At 40.5% G+C, this 21,346-nt stretch overlaps 1 protein-coding gene across 3 annotated transcripts in view; it reads left to right on the forward strand.

Annotated features, from left to right (window-relative positions):
- Window positions 1-21,346, forward strand: part of Vps8 (VPS8 subunit of CORVET complex) — a 193,082-nt gene that overhangs the window by 140,365 nt on the left and 31,371 nt on the right. For all 3 annotated transcript variants that reach the window (XM_063261176.1, XM_063261177.1, XM_063261174.1), the window contains exons 40-44: window positions 414-495; window positions 819-901; window positions 11,089-11,169; window positions 12,729-12,898; window positions 15,899-16,064. In XM_063261176.1, coding sequence (XP_063117246.1) covers window positions 414-495; window positions 819-901; window positions 11,089-11,169; window positions 12,729-12,898; window positions 15,899-16,064 — 582 coding nt within the window. The remainder of the gene's footprint in view (window positions 1-413; window positions 496-818; window positions 902-11,088; window positions 11,170-12,728; window positions 12,899-15,898; window positions 16,065-21,346) is intronic.

Here is a 21,346-nt window from a genome sequence, read left to right on the forward strand (position 1 = left end):
CTTCTGTTTCCTAAGGCTTTACAGTTAAGATGTCTCTTTTAGCTGTGTTCTCAATCCCCACTCCCACTCCCAGTATTAAGGATAAACTTCAGTGCTTTTGTGCATGCTAGGCAGGTTCTGTACTACTGACCCACACCTTTAATCCTCTTTACCTTACCGTGAGACAGGGTCTCACTGTTGCCCAGGCTGACCTTGAACTTGTAATCTCCTGCCTCCTTCCCCTAAGTAGCTGGAATTATAATTGTGTCTTTACTTTTTATTGTCTTTTCTCTATCGAATAGTCCCTCCTTTCTTCTCGTAGAAGTTTTACCAAGAGATATACATCAGAAATCCATTTCAAGCTGTAAAACTCCATGCTGATCAAACAGTAACAGAGAATTTTGGTTTCTCTTTGGTTGTGTCCGACATCACAGGCACTCTGGTTTCCATTACTGGAGGCCATGATGGCCCCTCAGAAGCTGTCCGGGGCAGCAGCACCTCTCCTGCACTCCGAAGGTAAGTTCCCCGGAACTGCGTGACATCAGACCTGTCATTCTTGGATTTTTCCCAATAGCACATTATTTTCTTTAATGAAACTATATTATAGTGTCAATCTCATCCTTCAGGTTTAATTCTTTTTGTTATTTTATCACATGTGTAATTTATCCTGAAAAATACTGTTTTTGCAGCTTATCAACAGTTAATTTTAAAATATCAAACTGGCTTTGATTACCTTAGTGTCTAAGAAGGTAACTAAGTCCACTGTTTTCTCCACTTAAAGGAAAAACTGAAAACCTGTATTTTAAACTAATGTTAATGTTAACATTTTGTTGCAACAGCTCTAAAATCTTTGACTATGCAAGTTCTCAACAGCATGGCGGCCTTTATTGCCCTTCCATCAATCTTGCAAAGAATCTTACAGGTGAGCTAAAGGAGTAAGGGGGCTACGTGTTGATTTCAGCTAATATTTTACTAGTAATTGGGTTGATGATTAAATGGATCTCAGACAAAATGCAGCTACCTTGGGACATTTTGCTAAGTATCTAATTTATACCTTAATCCTTGAATCTTTTGTTTGGCATGAATTTGCCTGACACAAGCTTGTAACGTCCATTTACAATGTATAGTATTCAGATACGTGAGCTTCCTAGTATTGTCTTTTGCTAGAAAATTATCATTTATTCCAGCAGATAACACTTTTAAGATCAAAAAATAAACCTAAAAATTAATATAGGCATTTTGTAGTTATTGGTTGTTAATCAGGTTTTCTCATTCTAAAACTGTTTTTATGTTCAAGATTCATTTTTAGCTCTAAATTCCTGGTGGGTTTTTGTCCCAAGTTTTTATAGGAAATATCATCTCTGCTATGTTCTTCAGCAAAAAGGCCTGAGCCACCCCAATTTCATCAAAAAGAGAACACTAAAAATACACTAAGATATATTTTTAGAAAAACCTGAGTGTGTTCTTGAGGAAACAGCAGAAGTTATACATAGAATCCATTTTGTTTTTCCTCGCTGTATGCATTATGGAGACATAAAAAAAACAGTATTTATTATGATGCCCTCGATTGTTATAACTTTCAGATGATTTTTATGCAGGCAAATGTCCCTACCAGATCTCCTTTAGGATTCCCTAAGTGCTACATCCCCATGGTGAGACACTCCTGGGCCTTTCATGGTACAAGCTCTGCACCTGGTGGTGTCTGTCACCACACTGTCAGTAGGTGTGCTTACACACACATTTGGGCAACTAGCATGTGTGGAACAATTCCTCCATATAGGCTGCTTCTCATAGTCCTTTTAAAATGCATTAGTTGTAACATTTTAATCGGATATAAAGCATTATCTCCATAGCTCAGGAATACTTTACTAGGTAAATTAGAAGAATTGAAACTCTGAAAGCAGAAAGTTAGCCAGGTGTGATGGCACACTTAGGAGGCCGAGACAGGAGAATCACTGTGAGTTAAAGGACAAGGTGGGCTACTTAGACCATGCCTCAAAAAACAAAAATAAGTCAAAGCTGCAGTATGTTGTAGGGTTTGTGCCTGGGGGTCCCATCAAAGCCTCATGTGGTCATGGAGGGTAGGCTTTTGGGAGGTGGGCGGATCTAGAGTTTGTGATTGATTCATTGTGTAATGCTGAGGTTACGGGTGTTTGTGCTACACCCACCTTGGTACACTCTCGGGGACAGAGAGAGTCCTCTCGTGCTCCCCTCTTTTTGCTCTTGCTGCTTTTGCTGTCCTGAAGTATCGCCACTGTGCTCTGCCATCCTTCCTTGGAGCCAGCTGATTATGGACTGAAACCGGCACAAACCGTGAGCTAAATAAACTTTTCATTTTAGGTGTCAGGTGTTTTGTCTGAGCAATGAGAGGAAAGAAACCAAGGCAGTTGTGTCTCATTGTATACGTTTTGCTTTGTGGTGTGCTTTAATCACACATTATAATACACTAGTATTTTTCCCTTGGAAAAAGATGTGATTTGTCTAAAGCATTTTGATAACTGAAAATCTTTTTCCTTGAGTTATAATAGCATTTGTTATTAACTGTTTTATCAGTTTCTAGTTTCAGGGGCTATTAACTCCCCACTAATCCAGAGACTATGCTATTTGCCTTACAGAGACTTCTATATTTTTCAAGGTATTTTCACAGTGATTTCATGAGGTAGGAGGGTACCTTACAGGTTTCTGCTGACAAAGGAGGAACCTGAAAGGTAGAGAAATTAAAAGCCCAGTCTATCATTACTGCAGAATCTGGAAAACCACCAGTTTCCCATTTCCTAATTCATGTTCTCTGCTATTATTACATTATTTAAGCTTTTTTCACTTGATTCAGTCTGTACTTTTCAAAGAGTTAATCATCCATATCTATCCATTACCTACTCGTATGTAGATGAAAAAGATAGTTCTTACCTCACGAGAGCCAGGAAAGCCAGGTGTGGCAGTATACACTTACAATCCCAGCCAAGCTTGAGGTTAGTCTGTGCAATTTAGCAAGACCTTGTCTCAAAATAAAATTAAGAGAGAGAGAAGGAAGGAGGGAGGGAAAGACAGACAGACAGGCAGACAGACATGGGATACAGCTGAGTGGTAGGATGGTTACCTAGCACACATGAGACCCTGAGGTTAGTTTCCACTCAGGGGAAGAGGGGCAGGAGAGGGAGGGAAAGAGAGATCAATTGATGAAAAAGAGAACACCAACACAAGAAGTGCTTGGAGAAGGTGTACAAAGAGGATTCAGGACTCAGGAGCCAGCAGAGGAGACAGCATGTGGAGAAAATCCTGACAGCATTTGAGTTCCTTCTTCCAATTTTTAAGGCTTACCTGCATTTGCTTGCTAGAGACCTTGAAACATGCTAGTACCTTTACAATAATTATCTTTTTTGAATAACTTAGATTGAGTTGGATTTTTGAATATATATAGCCAAAGGAATACTAGAAAAATTAAGTATCTGAAACAGACCAGAGAATTTGAAAAGATTTCCTGGGGGAAAAAATATCTGAGTTGAATCTTAAAGAGCATAAAGGAATCAGGAAAAGAAAGGAGATAAAATTATTCTAAGCACAAAAAGCTCTTTATATAAAAAGGCGTCGAGGTAAAAACATGGAACATTTGGGGAGCTGCAGCTGTTTGCATATGCTCAGAACGTAAGACAGGAATAACGGGGCTCACTGAACTGGAATTTCAGAGATAGGCATGGACTATGTCCTTAATTGCTTTGTAAACCGTGGTAAAGACTTTTGATTTTATTCTAAAAATCAATAAGTTGTCATCAAGATTTTTGAGCAAAGAAATGATGCAATTAGGTTTCTTTTTAGAAAGATCAGAGTGCGATACAGAGGAAATGGGAAGGAATCAGGACTGAAGGCCATATACATGGTGACAGGAGGTAATTGGTACTCAGAGTGTGTTAGTTGGGTTACAAAGAATGCAGAAGAGATGACAGATTTTGAAATGACTTGGATGGAAGAATCCACTGGACTTCAGTTGTTGTGGGGGCACACAGCAATGCCGGGGGCACTCAGAGAGCTTACGTGGTCTCCCAGCCTCAGGTTCATGTGGCTGACGGAAAGCGGAGACTCTAGACTGGAATTGTGAAAAGCAGGAAGGGGGATCTCTACCTGGGGTCATCAGCATCAACATGGTAGTTAAATTCTTGAACTATATCCACTTTGTGAGGAAGTGCAAGAAGGAGGAAGGACAGAAGGCCATGATGGAGTTCTAGGAAATAGTTAAGTCTGCTCACTTCACCTATTTTTATTTCGTATTAGAACATACAGCCCTTGAGAGAGACGACTATGCTTGCCTCATTCCACGTGTCGCTCACCAAGCCCAGAAGTGCCCGGTGTATAAGCCCTCAGTAAATCTTTCTTGAATGAATAAAAACCAAGAATGGAATCATTCCCCCTCTAGCCACAATGGAATAAAAGAGACTGGACTTACCCTCCTGCTTGAGACAGCCCAAAACTAAACGAAATACACTAAATAGTGGTTTTCAAAAATAAAAGTAGTGGCTATCATACAGTAAAGCTGAGTGATTCGTGAGAAGCAGGAAACAGAACATGCCTGCTAGTGATCAATGTGATCATTTTTACAAAGTTAAAGAGCTGGGTTTGATGGTGCACACTTAGAATCCCAGCGCTCAGGAGACTGAAGGAGGAGAATCACCGTGAGGCTCAAGGCCAGCCTGGGCTACACAGTGAGTGAGTTCAAAGTAGCCTGAACTACTTATCAAGACCCTGATAATGAGAAGGAACCTGCTTTTCCTCTCATCCCAGCTCATGAGAACTGAGAACCAGCTCTCCCAGATTGTTACCCTAGCTATTCACGTAACTGTTAATCTACTGACAAGAGAAACAGAAGTTTTAGATGCAGGAACACCTTGTTAAATAGAGGATGGCAGTAAAGCACAGGGCAAAACCTGATGGCTTGGGAATGTCTGCTGACAGATCCCAGGGCTCCTCCCCCCTTTCCTGTAGCTGTCACACTCCTCTCCTGGAGGCCCAAGGGGGAGAGGGGTCTTGTTCTTGAGGCACCGAGTGATCTCAGAGGAACAGCACACACTAGCTTTCCTCAAGAGAAAACCCACTGCCCTGACCCCCTATACTGAGGTGCATCAGTCAGCAGGTACAACCAGACCTTTCCTGCAGACTTACAGTGCTAGATTTACAGAATTGCACAGCAAGTCCAGAGACTTAGCATTATTCATTCCTTCCCTGTTTCCCCTCCAATTAGCATCTCATGTCAGTGTGAAACATGTTACAATTCACGAACCAGTGTTGTGCATTATTGTTAGCTAAAGCCCATAATTTGCATCAGGATTCACCCTTTAATAGTAGAGTTGTATGTGTTTAGACAGATGCATAATGTCATTCATCCATCATTACAGTATCACACCAAATAGTTTCACTGATAAAAATCCCCTGTGCACCAACTCACTGTCCTCCCTGCTCTGATCACTTGGCAACCATTTTTTAAACTCTTTTTACAGTTTTACCTTTTCCAGAATATAATAATTGGAATAATAAATTATACTGCCTTTTTTGTATGTAGCAATCTGGCTTTAGTATTCTTTCATCTTTGTGCCTCAGTAATTCATCTTTTCTCAGTTGAAAATTTTATTAAGATATTTGAATATTAATATACAGTTGTAAGAAAAAAATCAGCACCATCATTCACTTTGTTCCCCCATGGTGACTCTTTGAGAAACTGTAGTATAATCAGGAAACCAGGATATTGATGCATACAGCTGAGCCATCTTCCTTAGGCTTCCCAGTTGTATGCTTTTGTTTGTGTGTGTGCATTACGTTCTATGGTGGTTGAATCACAGTGGCAAGGGCATGAGTGCAAGAGGAAGCTGTCCCATCACAGGCCCACGAAGGGCAGGGAGTGGCCCATCTTACTGTTTCATAGCAACCCTTTCGTGGAAACAATTCAAGATATCCAAAAATTTCCTATTTCCAAGGTTGGGGCCCCATAACCTAAATGCCTTCTAGGAGGCCCCACCTCTTAAAGGTCCTAACACATCCCCACACTGCCACACTGTGGGCTAGATTTCCAGCACACAAACTCCTGAGGGATAAGCCACATCCAGACCACAGAGACAGGAAATTTCCTTTTCTTGTCTTATTACACTGACTAGGATTTCACGTACAGTACTGAGGAGGTGTGATAAGGGGACATCCTTGTCTTGTACTTGATATTAGGGGGAAGTTGAGGAAATTTCCATTTATTTTTAGTTCAAGGAAAGTTAGTTTGTTTAATCATGAATGGGTATTAGATTTTCAAGCACCTTTTCTGCATCTACTGATGTCATAACATTTCTTCTTTGGCCTATCAATGTGTGTTACATTAGTTGACATTTGAATGCTGAATCAACCTTGTACATCAAGGGTAAATCCAACTTTTTATATACCATTGAACAGAATTAATTGGGTGGCTTTTTGTTGACAGTTTTTTCAGTTTACATATGTGTAAATTGAAGATTTTCCCTCTTGTAATGTCTTTGCGGGTGTTGGTGTTTGGATGCTACTGGCCTCATGGGATGAGTTAGAAGACATTCCTTCTGCTTCTACTTCTGGGATAGGTTGTAGAGTATTGGTGTACTTCCTTCCTTAGATACTTGGTAGAATTCTTCATCATTTTCTTAAGCATTCCCATTTTTGTTTGTTTATTTTGAGACAGGGTCTCGTTATTTAGTTCAGGTTGTTCTTAAACTTATTATATAGCCCCGGCTGGCCTCAAACTTGTAGCAATCCTCCTGTCTCAGCCTCCTGAGTGCTGGAATTACTGATGTGCACCACCATGCCTGGCAGCATTCTCAGTGTTTAACCCACTTTAAATCCTTTTCACTGGAGTATTTCCTAGAGTATTTTGAGAAATAAGTTTTCTTCCCTGCCGCCTCACCCTCAGCCCAGCCCCGTTCTTCAAACTGAACCCTTCATTCCTACCTTTATATGGCTCATTTCCTACACTATGTGTTTCTTAAAACCAGAGACTACATATGTTGTTTACTACTTTGTCTCCAGCCCTAAACATGGTGCCTAGAATATAGTATATGCTTGGTAAATATTAGTTGGCTCAACCTCTAATGTTTTTGAGTAGTTCTCAGAAGTTTATAAAGCACTTTATGTTCATATCTTTAAAAATCTATTACACACTAAGTAACAGAATCTTCATATTTCTAGTGAGGAAATTGCCACTTAGGAAGATTAAATGACTTGCCTTAGTTTATTCAGTTACTAACCTGGAATAGCTGGAACATTAACCCAGCTCTTCCAAATTCTAGTTTGAGGTCCTCTGTACCTAACATGACTCAGGATTTTTTTCATCACCTATATCAGGTTTCTTAGGGAGGAATTAGAGAGTGATAGTTATTTAGGTACTTAGATAAATTTTAAAGTTAATTTTCTAAAAGAGGAGTTCATATGGTAAAGTCTCAGAGATTTTCTTCATGTCTGCATATTTGTGCAAACTGATATCTGGGGTGTCAGTTATACAGTTTCTCCAATGAATATTAGTTTATAAGGAGAATTTTTAAGGGCCCATATTTTTGTTATGTACATTGTCTTCATTCTATTGTAAAAGTAGTTCTTAGTATCTAAGAAGCCCTTTATGTTTCTTACTGAGGGAATGAAAGCAAATAAATATATGTATGTGTATATCTATATCCATATATATATATATATATATGACATTATTCATATCTCAAAGTAATAGCCATTTGTAAAGATTTTCATTTTAAAACTAATCACATACCTACATGATGCAGTAAGTACCAGAAAACAGTAGGAAAAAAACAGTAATCACCTTTTTCTAATGTGCGTTTGGAAAATTTTTTGTAGGTTACCAGATGTGCCCTTTTTCCATAGTTTACAAACAAGTTAAAGAGAAAACTCAGCAGTTACTCATTGCTAAAGAACCTAGCTGACGTCTGTGGAAAATGATTTGAAGAGTTAGTAGATGGCATACCTGCTGTGCTAGAAGCCTGTGCTCGCTCCACATTCTATAATTTATATGCTGTCCCAGCGTGAGGTCGTTTTCATAGTTTTGCTTTTAAATTATGTATATTAAAGTAAAATGTGTTGAGATGTATATACATCCTATAAGGATTGTTTCTTCCTAGAGTTGAACCTTTGGAGACATCTTTATTCTCCAAAGCGTTCTTGTCATAAACACATGCCAGAGCTATAGGTACTTAATCGTGGATGCAGATATCATAGTAACTGTTATAATAAATTTCTTTTTTTTTTTTTTTGTCTTTTTCATTTTTATCAGTACTGGGGATCGAACTCATGACCACCTGCTTGTAAGGCATGTACTTATGCCGCTGAGCTAAATCCCAGTCCCTATAATAGATCTCTTGATAGTAAGATAGTACACTGTCCATTAATACTTTAAAAAATAAGTGTACTGACTGGGAGCTTGACCAGAGGATAGTTAAAGATGGAAAAGCATTAACGTGGTTCTGTTCTTATGCAAGAAAGACAAAAGAAGAAATTATGTGACAGGTGTATATCCTGAATTGTTTTTCTAGAAAAGACTTGTCTGAGATGTTCACAATTTTGTCTTTTGTAAGTACTATAGTCTCACACCACTCCTCTGTTTTTAGCTTAGAGATGTAATCTATCTGTGAAGCATAATTTTTCTATTAAGCTTACATGACTTGTTGAAGCCTTACTCCTAAGTTTGTTAATTAGTGCACAGGACAGAGTTATTGTGTGCCTTTCATTTCTCCAGCCTAACTTCAGTAGCTTAAGGACCACAGGAACCTGTGGCAGACAGCTTTGCACCCCTCCAGGCAAGCTCGGCAGAGTGAAAAGGAGGCTGCCTTAGAAACTGCACCGCCCAGGCTTCCTGAGCCATCAGGAGCCCACAGGAGCTAAATCAGCCGATCCTGAGATGATTCTGCAGGTTTTTCCTGCTTCCATAACCTTTTGTGTTTCTGAACTCATAGTTATTCTTAAATACCAAAATTTTACCAACCTTATTCCCTACAAAGTAGCCAGAAACAGTATCCATATTTTCCAAGAATTTTCCAATAATAGTTTATTTGATTACCCATATTTTCCAAAAAAATTTAGTGGCTTGTATGTCTGTGCTTGGAAGACCAGTATACACATGGGAAACCCTTACAAATGTGGTTTCTGAAGTACCTAGGTTTAAATCCCATTTTATCTGTTTAACAGTTCTGTGATTTAGAGTTTACTTAGCCCCTCTACGCCTCAATATTTTCATTCATTAAAGTTGATGAAGGACTAGGGCTTAGTGCTACACACCTAAAATCCCAGCACTCTGGGGAGGCTGAGGTAGAGGGGTCGCCAATTTGAGCCCAGCCTAAGCATCTTAGTTACTTAGTGAAAACCTTTCACAAAATAAAAAGGGCAGGGCACATAGCTCAGTGTGGTGGTCCTGAGTTCAAGCCCCAATACTACCAAAAAGATTGGAGAAATGTAGTGACATAGTAACCCTGTTATCACTCAGCCAATCTATGGGGATTGGCTTCAGACCTCTTGAAAATACCAAAATCTGTGGATGCTCAAGTCCCTTATATAATATGGCATAGAAATTTTGCTTCCCTCTATGTATCTTCCTGTGTACTTTAGTTACTGCTAGATGACTTTTAATACCTAGTACAATGTAAAATGCTGTGGGAATAGTTGTGATATTCTGTTATTTAGGGAATAATTACAAGTTAGAAAGCCCATACATGTCTGGCATAGGTTGTACTTTTTCCTAATAGTTTCAGTATGGGTGAGTTGAATTCATAGTTGCAAAACACAAAGATACAGAGAGCCGTTTATATAAAATGTTTAGCACTGTACTTGGCATATACTACCTATTTAATAGCTACTTTAAGCATTACTATATAATTGGATTCCTCTCTGGCATGGAAAATTCATTTATATCACACATAACTTCATATAAAAGTAAAGGAATAGACTTAACATGCTCATTTATTAGCAGTTTCTAAAATTATAATTATCAGTCTAGCCAAAGGTACAGCAAAATGAGCACACAGATATGCTGATGGAGATAAAAACTGCATAATAAACTTTGGAAAGAGCACTTTGGCAATATATATTTATAGCCATAAAATGTTCTTTGAGTCTCTAATTCCCTTTCTAGAAATCGCGAAAGAAAAAAAAAATCTAAGAGATTCAGACAAAGATGCACAGCCACTAACATTTGACAATATGTGGGGTTTGAGTGAAAGGGAAATATAAATGCTTAACAGCAGGAAATGATTAAGGCATCGTGGTATCTTCACATGATTCATACCCTACAGCCACTAAGAAATACTTGATGATATGGGAAAGTACTTATGATACACCATTAAGCTAAAAAAGATATTATATAAAACACCCAAATTTTGTACACTAAGAAATACATCCTTTTCTTGCCTTCAGAAATAAGACCAGAAGAGTACACATCAACATGCCAACAGTGTTTATCTCCGGAAAGTTAGATTTTGGTTTGTGGGGGGTGTCTGTTTCGTTTTTGTGTAGGCTTTTGTTGTTGTTGTTTGTTTTTAATACACTTGGTTTTCCAACTCAAACATAGTAAGCAAGTTAGTTGGCACCTCAGGTAGAAGAGCAGAGGAGAAAAGCCTGGGGTTCTAGGTGTCTGTGCTGTATCAGGAGGGCCTTTATTGAACAAACTTTTAAAAACTGTAAGGTGTGGTTTTAGGTCTTGCTTGTCTCCAAAACTAAGTTTCCATCTTAGTTAAGGGTGTGTATTAAACATAAAAGAAGCTTGTTGGACAGATTCTGGTATTTCTTAGTAGGTTGGTGTAGTGTAGTTGATAAGAAAGAACTCTAAGAAGAATTGATATTTAATGTAAAGCAGAGGAAGTATCTTACAGAAGCAAAAGTAGGATGAAGTTGGATTAGACTTGTAAAGAATGTTGAGGAAATTTAGATAACCTAAATTTTACTTTTCCAAACTATTTGAGGTGTTCAGAGAGATTCATGTGCATTTTCAGTGAAAGTTCATGGAAGAATAAGCATCTTTTGACTATAAAATAATACTCAAGTATTTTTTAGTATTTTATATCTTAAAGTAACTTTATAGTACCAAGAGTCATTAACAAAATTATGATTTTTTAAAATTAGGATCCAGTTTATGGAAAAGGAAAACTTGGAGAAATCCAGGGCCTTATTCTGGGAATGTTAGATACCTTTAACTATGAACAGGTGAGTAAACTATTTGTTACATCCGAATCTGTCTTAAGACAGAAAAAAAACAACATATTCTTTGCATTGCTTTGCTTGCTCCCTCCCTTTTGCTTCTGTTTTTCAATTAAAAACACCCCTCTCTACTGGAAGTTAGGGAGGTTATGATGTATGTGTGTTTTCCCTGTCTTAAAATTTCTCTTGACCTTAATTCACATGCTGATACCAAAATATAGAACTGCATCCATTAGAGATCCCAGATTCACTGTATTATTTTTTGCTCATTGGGAGTGAGGCCAGCATCTTCTTCCCAAAATGACAATATGAGAAACTTTCTAGAAAGCATAATTGATTATAAACTATTACCTATCAAAAGGAAGGGTCACTATGAATATACAAAACTGTAAAATAAAGCTGAGCATTCTTTTAGATATTCTGAAATATTTCATTGTCACTAACCAAAAATGGTTGTTAGTCTTCCCTTGATTTAAAATTACTTGTAACTTGTAGCTCTCTGTTCTTGTGGAGCTTATTGGTGCTGGTTTGGTATGAAGATTTTTTCCTTAGGAAAGGTATCATTTAGGCATGTTTGGTACAATGACTGCTATTTTAAGACTCTTAGAGAAGAAAAATAAACCAAAAAGGAAAAAAGAGAGAGAGAGAGGGAGAACTTTCCTTGGAAGTTGTAAGAGTTAGTCTTGCTAAGCACAGTCCAGCGAAGTTTGCGGCCCTGCAGGCACCAGATGCCGGACTGGCCAACATAAAGCTGAATGCAAGGTAGAAAAGTTTTGCCAACTATGAATCTTTAGAAGGAAAGGAGAAGATGGCATTGACTGGAAAGAATTAGCAGTAGATGATTAAAACAAATTCTTGCACACAGGCAAAAGAACTAAGCTTTGTAGCAAGGAGGACGGGCAGAAGCAAACTGCATCTTCTTTGCGGTGCACAGTAAAGAACCTGACTGCGTATCGCAGCCATGTGTGCGTGTTGAGAAGTAGTGCACATACAGACAATACCGTCCAACACGCTCGTACAGCAGCTGTGAAAATGTCTTTAGGTGACCTCATGACAGATGTGAGGGTCGTGAGTGGCTTCGGGTCACTTGTACGTGCTCATCAAGAAACTGTAATCTCTGCCCAAGGGACATGGAAACTGAGTAATGACCATGGCCCTTCCCAGTGAAAGGTTACTCAGAACACTGCCATGAATGCAGTTTCAATAAAAAGCCAGAGTTCCACACATTTTTTGTTACAACAGTCCGAGCCTTCCAGACAGAAGTTATTGTATAAATGTAATAAATAGATTTGAGCTTATCTGCTCATTTGAAAATCATCAGTACTGAGTTAAGATATAGAATGGTACATGTTTCTTAGTAGGAAGTAGTGACAAGACTTTAAAATCTTAGTATATATATTACTCTGAACATTTATATTAACTGTTCAAGCTTGTGAAGCTTTCTGTTTATCAGCTTTGCAGTGTATTAATTCCAGTTGTTGGCAGTTGAAAAAATAAGTCCTCTTCTCCATCTCTGCCTTGTTTTTAGTAACCATTTGTGTGGTTATTGTTGTGGTTTTTCCTAGACCCTGCTGGAAACAACCACCAGCCTTCTAAACCAGGATCTCCATTGGTCATTATGTAACCTAAGAGCTTCTGTCACTAGAGGGCTGAATCCCAAACAGGATTACTGCTCTATATGTTTGCAGCAGTACAAGAGACACCAAGAAATGGCTGATGAAATCATTGTCTTCAGGTAAGAGAGGAAAGGAAATGTTACCGCAGGGTGTGTGTGTACACGTGTGAGGTTGCCAAGTGGCAATACAGCTGGATGTACAGCCCCGGTCACAGATTTAAGCAGTGAACTAGACAGGCAGATGCCTTCCCCCACGGTCCTTATTCTATATGGGGAGGACTCAGATAGTCAGTCCAGAATACTAAGAGCTATGAAGAAAAATGAAACCTAGAGCAGGCGGCTAGAAGGATGAGGTGTTCCAGATAAGAATTCTCGTTTAAGAAGTCCTGGTGAGGGAGGACATCTCTGAGGAGGTGACATTTGGGCAGAATGAGAGAGGTATGAGGGACAGGTACTGAGAGGCATTTGGTCCAGAATGTATTTTAAGGGTAGGGCTTACTTGCTGGTGCATTGGGTGTGGAGGCAGGGATGGGGGGCAGGGGGGACACACACACAGTCTTTGGCTGAGCAGCTGGGTGAGTGTGGTCCCTTGCCCAAGGTGAGGAGAAACTGTGAGGAACCAGGGCGATCATTAAGTTTGCCTTACAGATGCCAGGTTAGAGGGGGCTGGTAGACATCCAAGCCGGTTGTCTGATGAGCAGTCAGAAATCTGCAGACCTCTTGGGGCTGGAAATGTAAATTTAGCAATTATCAGCATTTCCATGGTATTTAAGCCACGGTACAGAAAGGGAGGTGACAGGGCTGTTCGCAGGAGCAAGGACAGTTTGTGTGATGCATGGGTAGAGGTGACATCATGGGGGCTCTGGAGCTAGACTGCTTTCGGTGGGAAGGGGAGTTTGGAGCCAGACTTCTTGAATTCCGATCTCAGCTGTGCTAGCTAGGAGACTTTAGTTAATTAATCTTTCCATGTGGTAGTTTCCTCATCTGTAAATTGAAATGGTAATAGTACCTCCATGTTAGGGTCGTATGGAGATCAAATAAGCAGCTTCTGTAAGGCACTTTGACCAGTACCTGGCATAAGGAAGCACTACGCGGATGTTAGCTGCGCAGGAAGATTGGCAGACCTGGAGGTTCAGGGGAAGCAGCTCTCCTCACAGAGGACCTTTTGGCCGCAGCTGTTTATCCAGCACCTGCTGTACGCCCAGTGCTATCCGAGGGGGTGGGAGGCGGTATGGATGACATGCAGAAAGTGCCCTCGTGGGGTGATAGTCTAGGAGCAGGGCCAGACAGTGGAGAAATAAATAAGTGCCAGGCAGCAATAGCAATAGCAATAATGGAGAAAATCAAACATGTTGGGGGACATACAGAGAATTTGGGGTACAGATATTGTATATGGCAGGAAAACCCCACTGTTATTTGTGAACAATTGATACAATTATAAATTAACAAAAATGTAATTGTAGTTAAACTCATAAAAATAAAACATGGTGCAGAGGAAAGAGAATGGAACCACGAATTTATGAAGAGTAGTTAGAGATGCCTAATTCATGGCTTGAGGACACCTGAGAAACAGTCAGAGACCTAAGGAAGTGTCCTGCAGTTTCAGGGGACAGCAGCCCAGGCAGAGGAACAGCGAGTGTGGAGACAGTGTGGCAGCAGCATTCCCGGCATGCTTGAGGGGCAGCGAGCAAGAGAGCTGTGGGCCTGAGCATGCAGGAAGGGTGGGGACAGCAAGAGAAAACTTCAGAGGAGCAGCACTGCAGGAAGTTAGGTTTCTGCTCAGAGACAGAAGCCGCTGGGTGGCTTAGAAGGCTAAGAGTGACTGATCTCACAGTGTAAGGTCAGTCTGCCTTCTGTGCTGCAAATGGACGGTGGATGGGCTCAGGGGAAGGAGAGTAGCCAGTCAGGCTACTGCAGGAGACCATGTGAGCAATAACAGAAGAGTCAACAGGAAGACTCTGGACCTATTCTGAAGGTGGCGCTCATAGGGTTTGGTTGCAGAGGAGGTGTGTGAAAGAAAGCGGACAGTCAAGGGTGACTCCAGAGCTCTGGGCTGAGACGCTGAAGAGTGGAGTTGTCATTTATTGAGACATAGAAGGTTGGATGCAAGGGTGCAGTGCAGGTGGAGTGGGGTGGAAATAAGAAACGTGGTTTTGGTCACGTTAACTGTACAGTGTCTGGTAGATAGCCAAAAAGACAGGGCTTGGAACAGAGGTCAGGGCTGAGGGTAGGAATTTGGTAGTCATAAGCATTTAGGTGGCTTTATGACTACACGAGCAGGGAAGTAGGAAAGAAGGCTATAGAAGACAGGCTGTATGCAGAATGAAAAAGCGTGGAGGGAAAAAAGAATGTAAAGATTACAGTAGAGGGAAGGACTGACTTGTGTGCTACTCCAGCATTTCAGGTTGGAGAGAGGAGGAGGAGCCAGTAAAGTGACTGAACATCACACTCAGGGTTCAGCCTCTGGGAGACTCAGTGATTTTTTTTTTTTTTTTTTTTTTTTTTGTCTTTTTCCTTTTTATCGGTACCGGGGATCGAACTCACGACTGCCTGCTTTCAAGGCAGGCGCTTATGCCGCTGAGCTAAACCCCCAGCCCGCTGAGCTAAACCCCCAGCCTGAGGCTCAGTGATTTGGTGTAAACAGTAGGGACTTTCTTCATAGTATTAGAAAAATTTGCATGAGCGATGACCTTTTTCTCAGTGTTTCATTAAGTTGTAATTCTTACCTTGAGTTAGATGAGGCAGACCACTTTTGTTATTACCAAGCTACTTACATAATTAGGATTTTTTTCCAGTTACCTTTTATTTCACACTACCTAAAACTACTGCCAAAATTTCATAGCTTAAGGGATGAACAGAAGTTCAGCTTATCTCCCAGGTGGTTTGTAGTTAGAGGACGGTGATTCTGTTCCTCTCCCAGTGTAAGGATGCAGATGTATGAGTCAGGATTTTTCAAAAGAGAGGACAGCAGCAGTACATTCCTGTCCTGTTCCTTGCCCTGTTCAGCCAGCAGGACAGCGCAGCTTGTTAGAACCTCTAGCTGTGTGTGTGCACACTCTTAGCACAGCTTGTGGTTTTGATGATCATGAAGGGCATGAATCGGTTTCTTTCATTTCACAGCTGTGGCCATTTGTATCATTCATTCTGTCTACAAAGCAAAGAATGTACTGTAGAAATTGAGGGCCAGACGAGATGGACATGCTACAAATGCAGCTCCAGCAACAAAGTGGGAAAGCTAAGCGAAAACTTGTCGGAAATCAAACGAGGAAGGATAACCCCGTCCCAGGTAAGGCTTGTTTCAGTGGAAAATGGGTGTGGTCATTTCTTGCCAGTGTTTTTTGTTGTGGCCTCATTTTCTTTCCAACCTGTGGATCTCAGCAAATTTACCTGATGGACATTAAATGCATGGCATCTCCTCCTCATCCCTAGTTAGTGTTTGAAGAGCCTCTCCCCTCTGCTCAACACTGAAAGATGAGTCATGGTCTGACCTTGAGAGAAGCGTGAGCTCTAGTAGGTCAGAGAGCAAGAGTATGTTTTTCAGAGTAACCGGTCGGCACAGGCAGATGAGTGCTTACAGTGCTAATCAGTGCCTGTGTACCTGAGAGTGAATCTGCGCTCCTACAGGCCGATGCTAGACAGGTACATTCCCATGTGCTCTGTGCATGGTCTCCTCAATTCAATACCTTGCTTGAAAAGATTTAACATAGTATTGTTTTCCACTGCATTTGGACCCTAAGAGACTAGATTATTTCCATTCCTTTTAAAGCACTTTTTAAAAGGCAGCAGAGCAGAGTTTGAAGTCTATCGCTTAGTAACTTCTAGGTGAACAGAACTTGGCAACACGAAGGGCTCAATGCGGAGAACTTAGTAGGGCTCTGACCTAATGCTCAGCTGTGACCTTCTTGAAGGCGTTAGCACGTTTGCTGCATCTCACCCCTTTCTGCACTATCCTGTAGTTAACTGTTACAGCACATAGTGAAAAAGTAGTCCTGTTACTCTTTTTTGTTTCATCAGCTTATATCGTGAGCAAAACCAGGGAAGACTCATGACGAGTTACTGTCCCAGAGAACAGATAGCGTTTCTGCACCCCGTGATAGGCATGTCCTTTGTATGATCACCCATTACGGGTTGATACGAGCCAGGCACCGTGCTAGGTGCTTGGGATGTAATGGTAGCCAGGATAAACATGTAGAACTTAGTCTGAAATTATCTACGGATGTTAAGAATGGGACTCTCGGGTTTTTTCTAATTCCAAATGTGTGGTGTCTTTTTCCAACATTAATTCTGAAACAGTTTCTTTCAATTCTCTGAACGTCAGCTGAGTGTCCAGTAATTCAGTTCTCAAAGTAACTACCTAAAGTTAGAGATCTCATGGCTTGTGGGTTCAGACCCATAAGACTACCCTCATGTCAGATGATATAAATAGGATGGTACTTCTGTACAACCCAACTATAAATTCAGGACTCCCCAGACCTCCAACCTTGATATTCACTAGTACAGCTCATAGAACTCAGGAAAATGCTTTGTATATATTTATCATTGCTATAGAGGATACCACTCAACAGCAGCCAAAGGAAGAGATACATAGAAAAAGCTCAGGTGGGCATGAGGGGTAGCAGACATTCCATCACCTCTCAAGGCCCACGTTTTCCCATTCTGTCAGTGTCTCCATCAATCCTGAAGCTCCTCAGATGCCGTTAGTTAGGGGTTGCTTTATGTACGCGTATTTCATTAAATCATTGTGACTGAACTCAGTCTCCAGCCCTCTGCCTACTCAGAGGTCCAGGATGGGGCTAACAATTTGAAATCTCTACTCAGGGCTTGGTCTTTCTGGCAAGTAGTTCTCATCCTAAAGCTGTCTAGAGGTCCCTTTCCACTAGTCGTCTCATTAGCAAACAAAAAAGACTTCCCTCGCTCAAGAGATTGCAGGCATTTTAAGAGGTCTGTGCCAGTAACCTGGGCCAGGTCCAAGTGTGTACTTTTTATTGCATCCCAAGTACTTACAGATGAACAGTGCTGTAAGAGTGTGTAATGAGTGTGCCCACACCAGGCTTGAGGGATCCTGGAAGGCTTTCTGGGAGTTTTATGTTGGCTGCCTCTGAAGGAAAACAGCAGTGAGCAAGACAAGCTTAGATGCAAGGGTAGGTGAAAGAAGCTGCCGGCAAATGGAGCCTTCTGTGCAACAAGTAGCATCAGTGCTGTGGAGCCGCAAGAGGCTGCCCGCGGCTGGATCTGGAGGACAAAGGAGTGCCCAGGAGGAGGCTAGGCAGGAAATCAGGGACCTCGGCAGTTAGTTGATGTTTGTACCGAAAGAACAGGGAAGACTTGGAAGATTTTAAGGAAGAAATGTTAAAGCCTTACCAGAATCTCTTGGGTTGTTTTTTGTTTTGTTTTGTTTTCAGAACAGCACAGTATATTTAAAAGAACAGTCTAATGCAGAAAAATGAACTGAAATGGAAATAAGAATGGATATAGGGAGAGCAGAAATTATTGAGGTCTTCAGAGGGGAGAAGTAATTGGTACTAGGATGGTAGAAGTAGGACAGGGAGAATGAACTTACGTGAGATGTGTTTGAAGTGAGCTCAAGCATCAGCTAATTATCACGGTCCCTGTTTACCTGACTGGCTTTGTCTAATACCACACCCAACCTCCAGCTCCAGGCAGGTTCAATTTCTGCTTCTGTGCGCTTTCCTGATTCCCAGCAGAGATGCTGTGTATAAGGAGTAGGATTGTCACAACTTGCTGATGTTAATTTGTTGAGTGGAAGAGGAAAGATCAAGGGAGGAGTCAGAGACAGCGCCCAGATTTCTTTAGTAAGCCACCACATGGATGGTGGTACTCTTTTCTAAGAGAGCAGTAAACAAAGAACAGATTGGGGATTAAGAGAACTCATTGTTGGAGTTGGAGATGTCTGCAGGACTTAAAGATATTTAGTATGGTCTCTGGACTAAAAATTTCACTAATCAGTCATTAAAACCACTTCCTTATTTGTATTCAGGAAAGGAAAAACGTGTCTCCTGATTCCCAGCACATTCTAGACTATATTCAAATGTAAGTGGGTGACCCTTTAAAATGCGGATAAAGTGTTACATTTCAGGACTCTAGTTTTTTTTCTCTCACTCAATTATGTTCTGGTCAATAACTAACTCATAATTACTTATGTCTTACTGCCTAGATATTACTAATTAGATGTTTTTCTTCATAGATAGAACTCAGCACTAAGGCAAATTTTTTCCTTTTTAAAAAATAATTTGTCATAAAATTCACCTTCTGTGAATTTTGACAACCACCTCCACAGTCAAGGTATGGGGCATTACTATTGCCTCCCTCAAAAGCCTGCCACGTCTCTTGGCAACCACGGATCCATTGTGAGTTAATTCTTATTAAGGACATGGATTAATTGCCTTTTACTCTATTGAAAAATCAATTTGCCAGGTATATGTGGGTTTATTTCTAAACTGTCTTTTCTACTCCATTGATCTATATATATCAGTCTTTTTTCTAGTGTTGTAGCTTTATAAAAAAATCAGGTAGTATAAATCCTTCAGTGTTGTTCTTTTCTAGTATTTAACCATTCTACTCCTATTGCCTTTCTTTACAGGGCTGGAGACACAGCTTAGTGGTAGAGTACTTTCCTGATATGTGCAAGAATTTAGGTTCAAGCCCATTAGACAGGGAGAAAGAGCTGGGGGAGGAGCCAGGCAGAGAGAGAGTTTATAGGACTCCCAGTTTATAGGACTGCCAGTTTTCCCTGCTATCAGTTGTACTGTCTTGTCATTCTGGCTTTATTAAAACCTGGAACACTCTCTACACTGTATTGGCCATGCTAATTAAGCTGTCTCACCACTATGAGAACCATTCACATTTCAGCTGTAAGAAAATTTAAAATGAAATATTAACTGTGGTACAATGACTTTCATTCAACTGTTTTCCATGAAAGCTTTACTTTGCTCTTAATTTCCTTTAAAAATCCACTGGCACTGTTAAGTTCCTGCACAGACTAAGGAGGGAACCCGAGGGAGGCCCAGGGACCCAGACATCCAGCTGACATGGCCAGTCAGCTGCCCATTCCCTCTACACGTGGAAGGCAGGGAGTGCATTTGAAGCACCTCACTGCCTGTGCGTGGGACCCTTCTGTCAGCTTTTTTATTTCATCCTTCTCTAAGACTTATGATAACGACAGCCATTTACTCCTTCAGTTTCTGAGGCTACCTCAGCATGTTGCAGCTGTTAACCCCAGGACTGGGCCTTGGCAGGTGAAGCCCCTGCCCATCCTTTCTCTCTCACTCTTTGACACCTCTAGTCAGTGTGTGCAGCAGGATGTACTACAGCTGTCCTATCTGTTGCCTACAGAATAGGAAATTTAATTTTGTACAAATGGAAGAGATGACCTATGACTTTTCTTCCTTTCCTCTCCCCCACCCAAATTTCCCAGACTTACAGCAGTTCAGTCCGAAACTTTCAGAACTGCAGAACAGACCTGGCAGATCTGATTCTCCTTTTGCTTCCTCTATATGTTACCCATAGCTGAAATACACAGGAGAAACTAATTTCAGCAGAAACATTCAAGGTTCTATATGTTTTCTCAATAAATGTTACTTAAGTGATATTTTTCAATTTCTATTCCTCTTCTAAATTCATAATAGTAAATAACCATCTTCATTGGCCTTAATAAGCATTAAAAGAAATTAATTTGCTATTAAATTTTTAAAGAAGACAGTGTTGGCGACTTGATATAAATTCAAAGAAAACTTAAAATGTACTAGATTTCAGTTTAAACATTGTTGACAGTATTTTAAGATCGTGAGAGCATAAAGAGGCAAAGACGTTGCTGGGGACCAGAAGGATTCAAGCTTTATTTCTTTTAAGGTTCTAAAAACAAAAACCTTTCAACATTGATTAGGAAAACTTGTTAATACAGTATTTTGCTCCAAAGTAGCTCTTACCATCAGCTGGAGCATCACCATCAGGGTGTGTGTGTGTGTGTGTGTGTGTGTGTGTGCACGCGTATGCCTGCGTGTATATTTATATGTAAATATCTGAGGAAGATAACTGGGATATACAGATCCTTTATGCCTACTTGACCATTAACAGTCACAAAAGGTAGCTGGTTGTGGTGGCTTATGCCTGTAATTGAGAAGCTGAGACAGGAGGATGGCTGAGAGTTCGAGACCAGCCTGGGCTACAGAGTGAGCTCAAGGCCAGCCTGAACTGCACAGTGGAGACCCTTACTCAAAAAGACAAAAAGAAAAAAGTCACAAAAGAAGGGAAATAAATGAATTGGCTTTTGTCCCCATTGCTTGGTGTTGGCTTTGTTTCTTGACTTTTATAAGAATATGTTTTGTCTTGGGGGATAAATGTATAAACAGTGTGAGAGGAAAGTATTTACAGCTTTGAAGTAATTATTCTATAAGTATATTCATGTTCACCAATCGTAATACTCTATTAATCACTGCATACAGCTTATTTATGTTGAATTCTCCTGCAAATTGGAGATCTGGTATACGTGCTGTTTAATGAAATAAGAACTCCGGTATTACTAATGCCTTGTTTTCATTTGTCCATTTT

Source organism: Cavia porcellus, unplaced genomic scaffold, assembly GCF_034190915.1.
Source record: "Cavia porcellus strain 051 isolate PalLab524CR breed Dunkin Hartley unplaced genomic scaffold, mCavPor4.1 scaffold_14, whole genome shotgun sequence".
Lineage (NCBI taxonomy): Eukaryota > Metazoa > Chordata > Mammalia > Rodentia > Caviidae > Cavia > Cavia porcellus.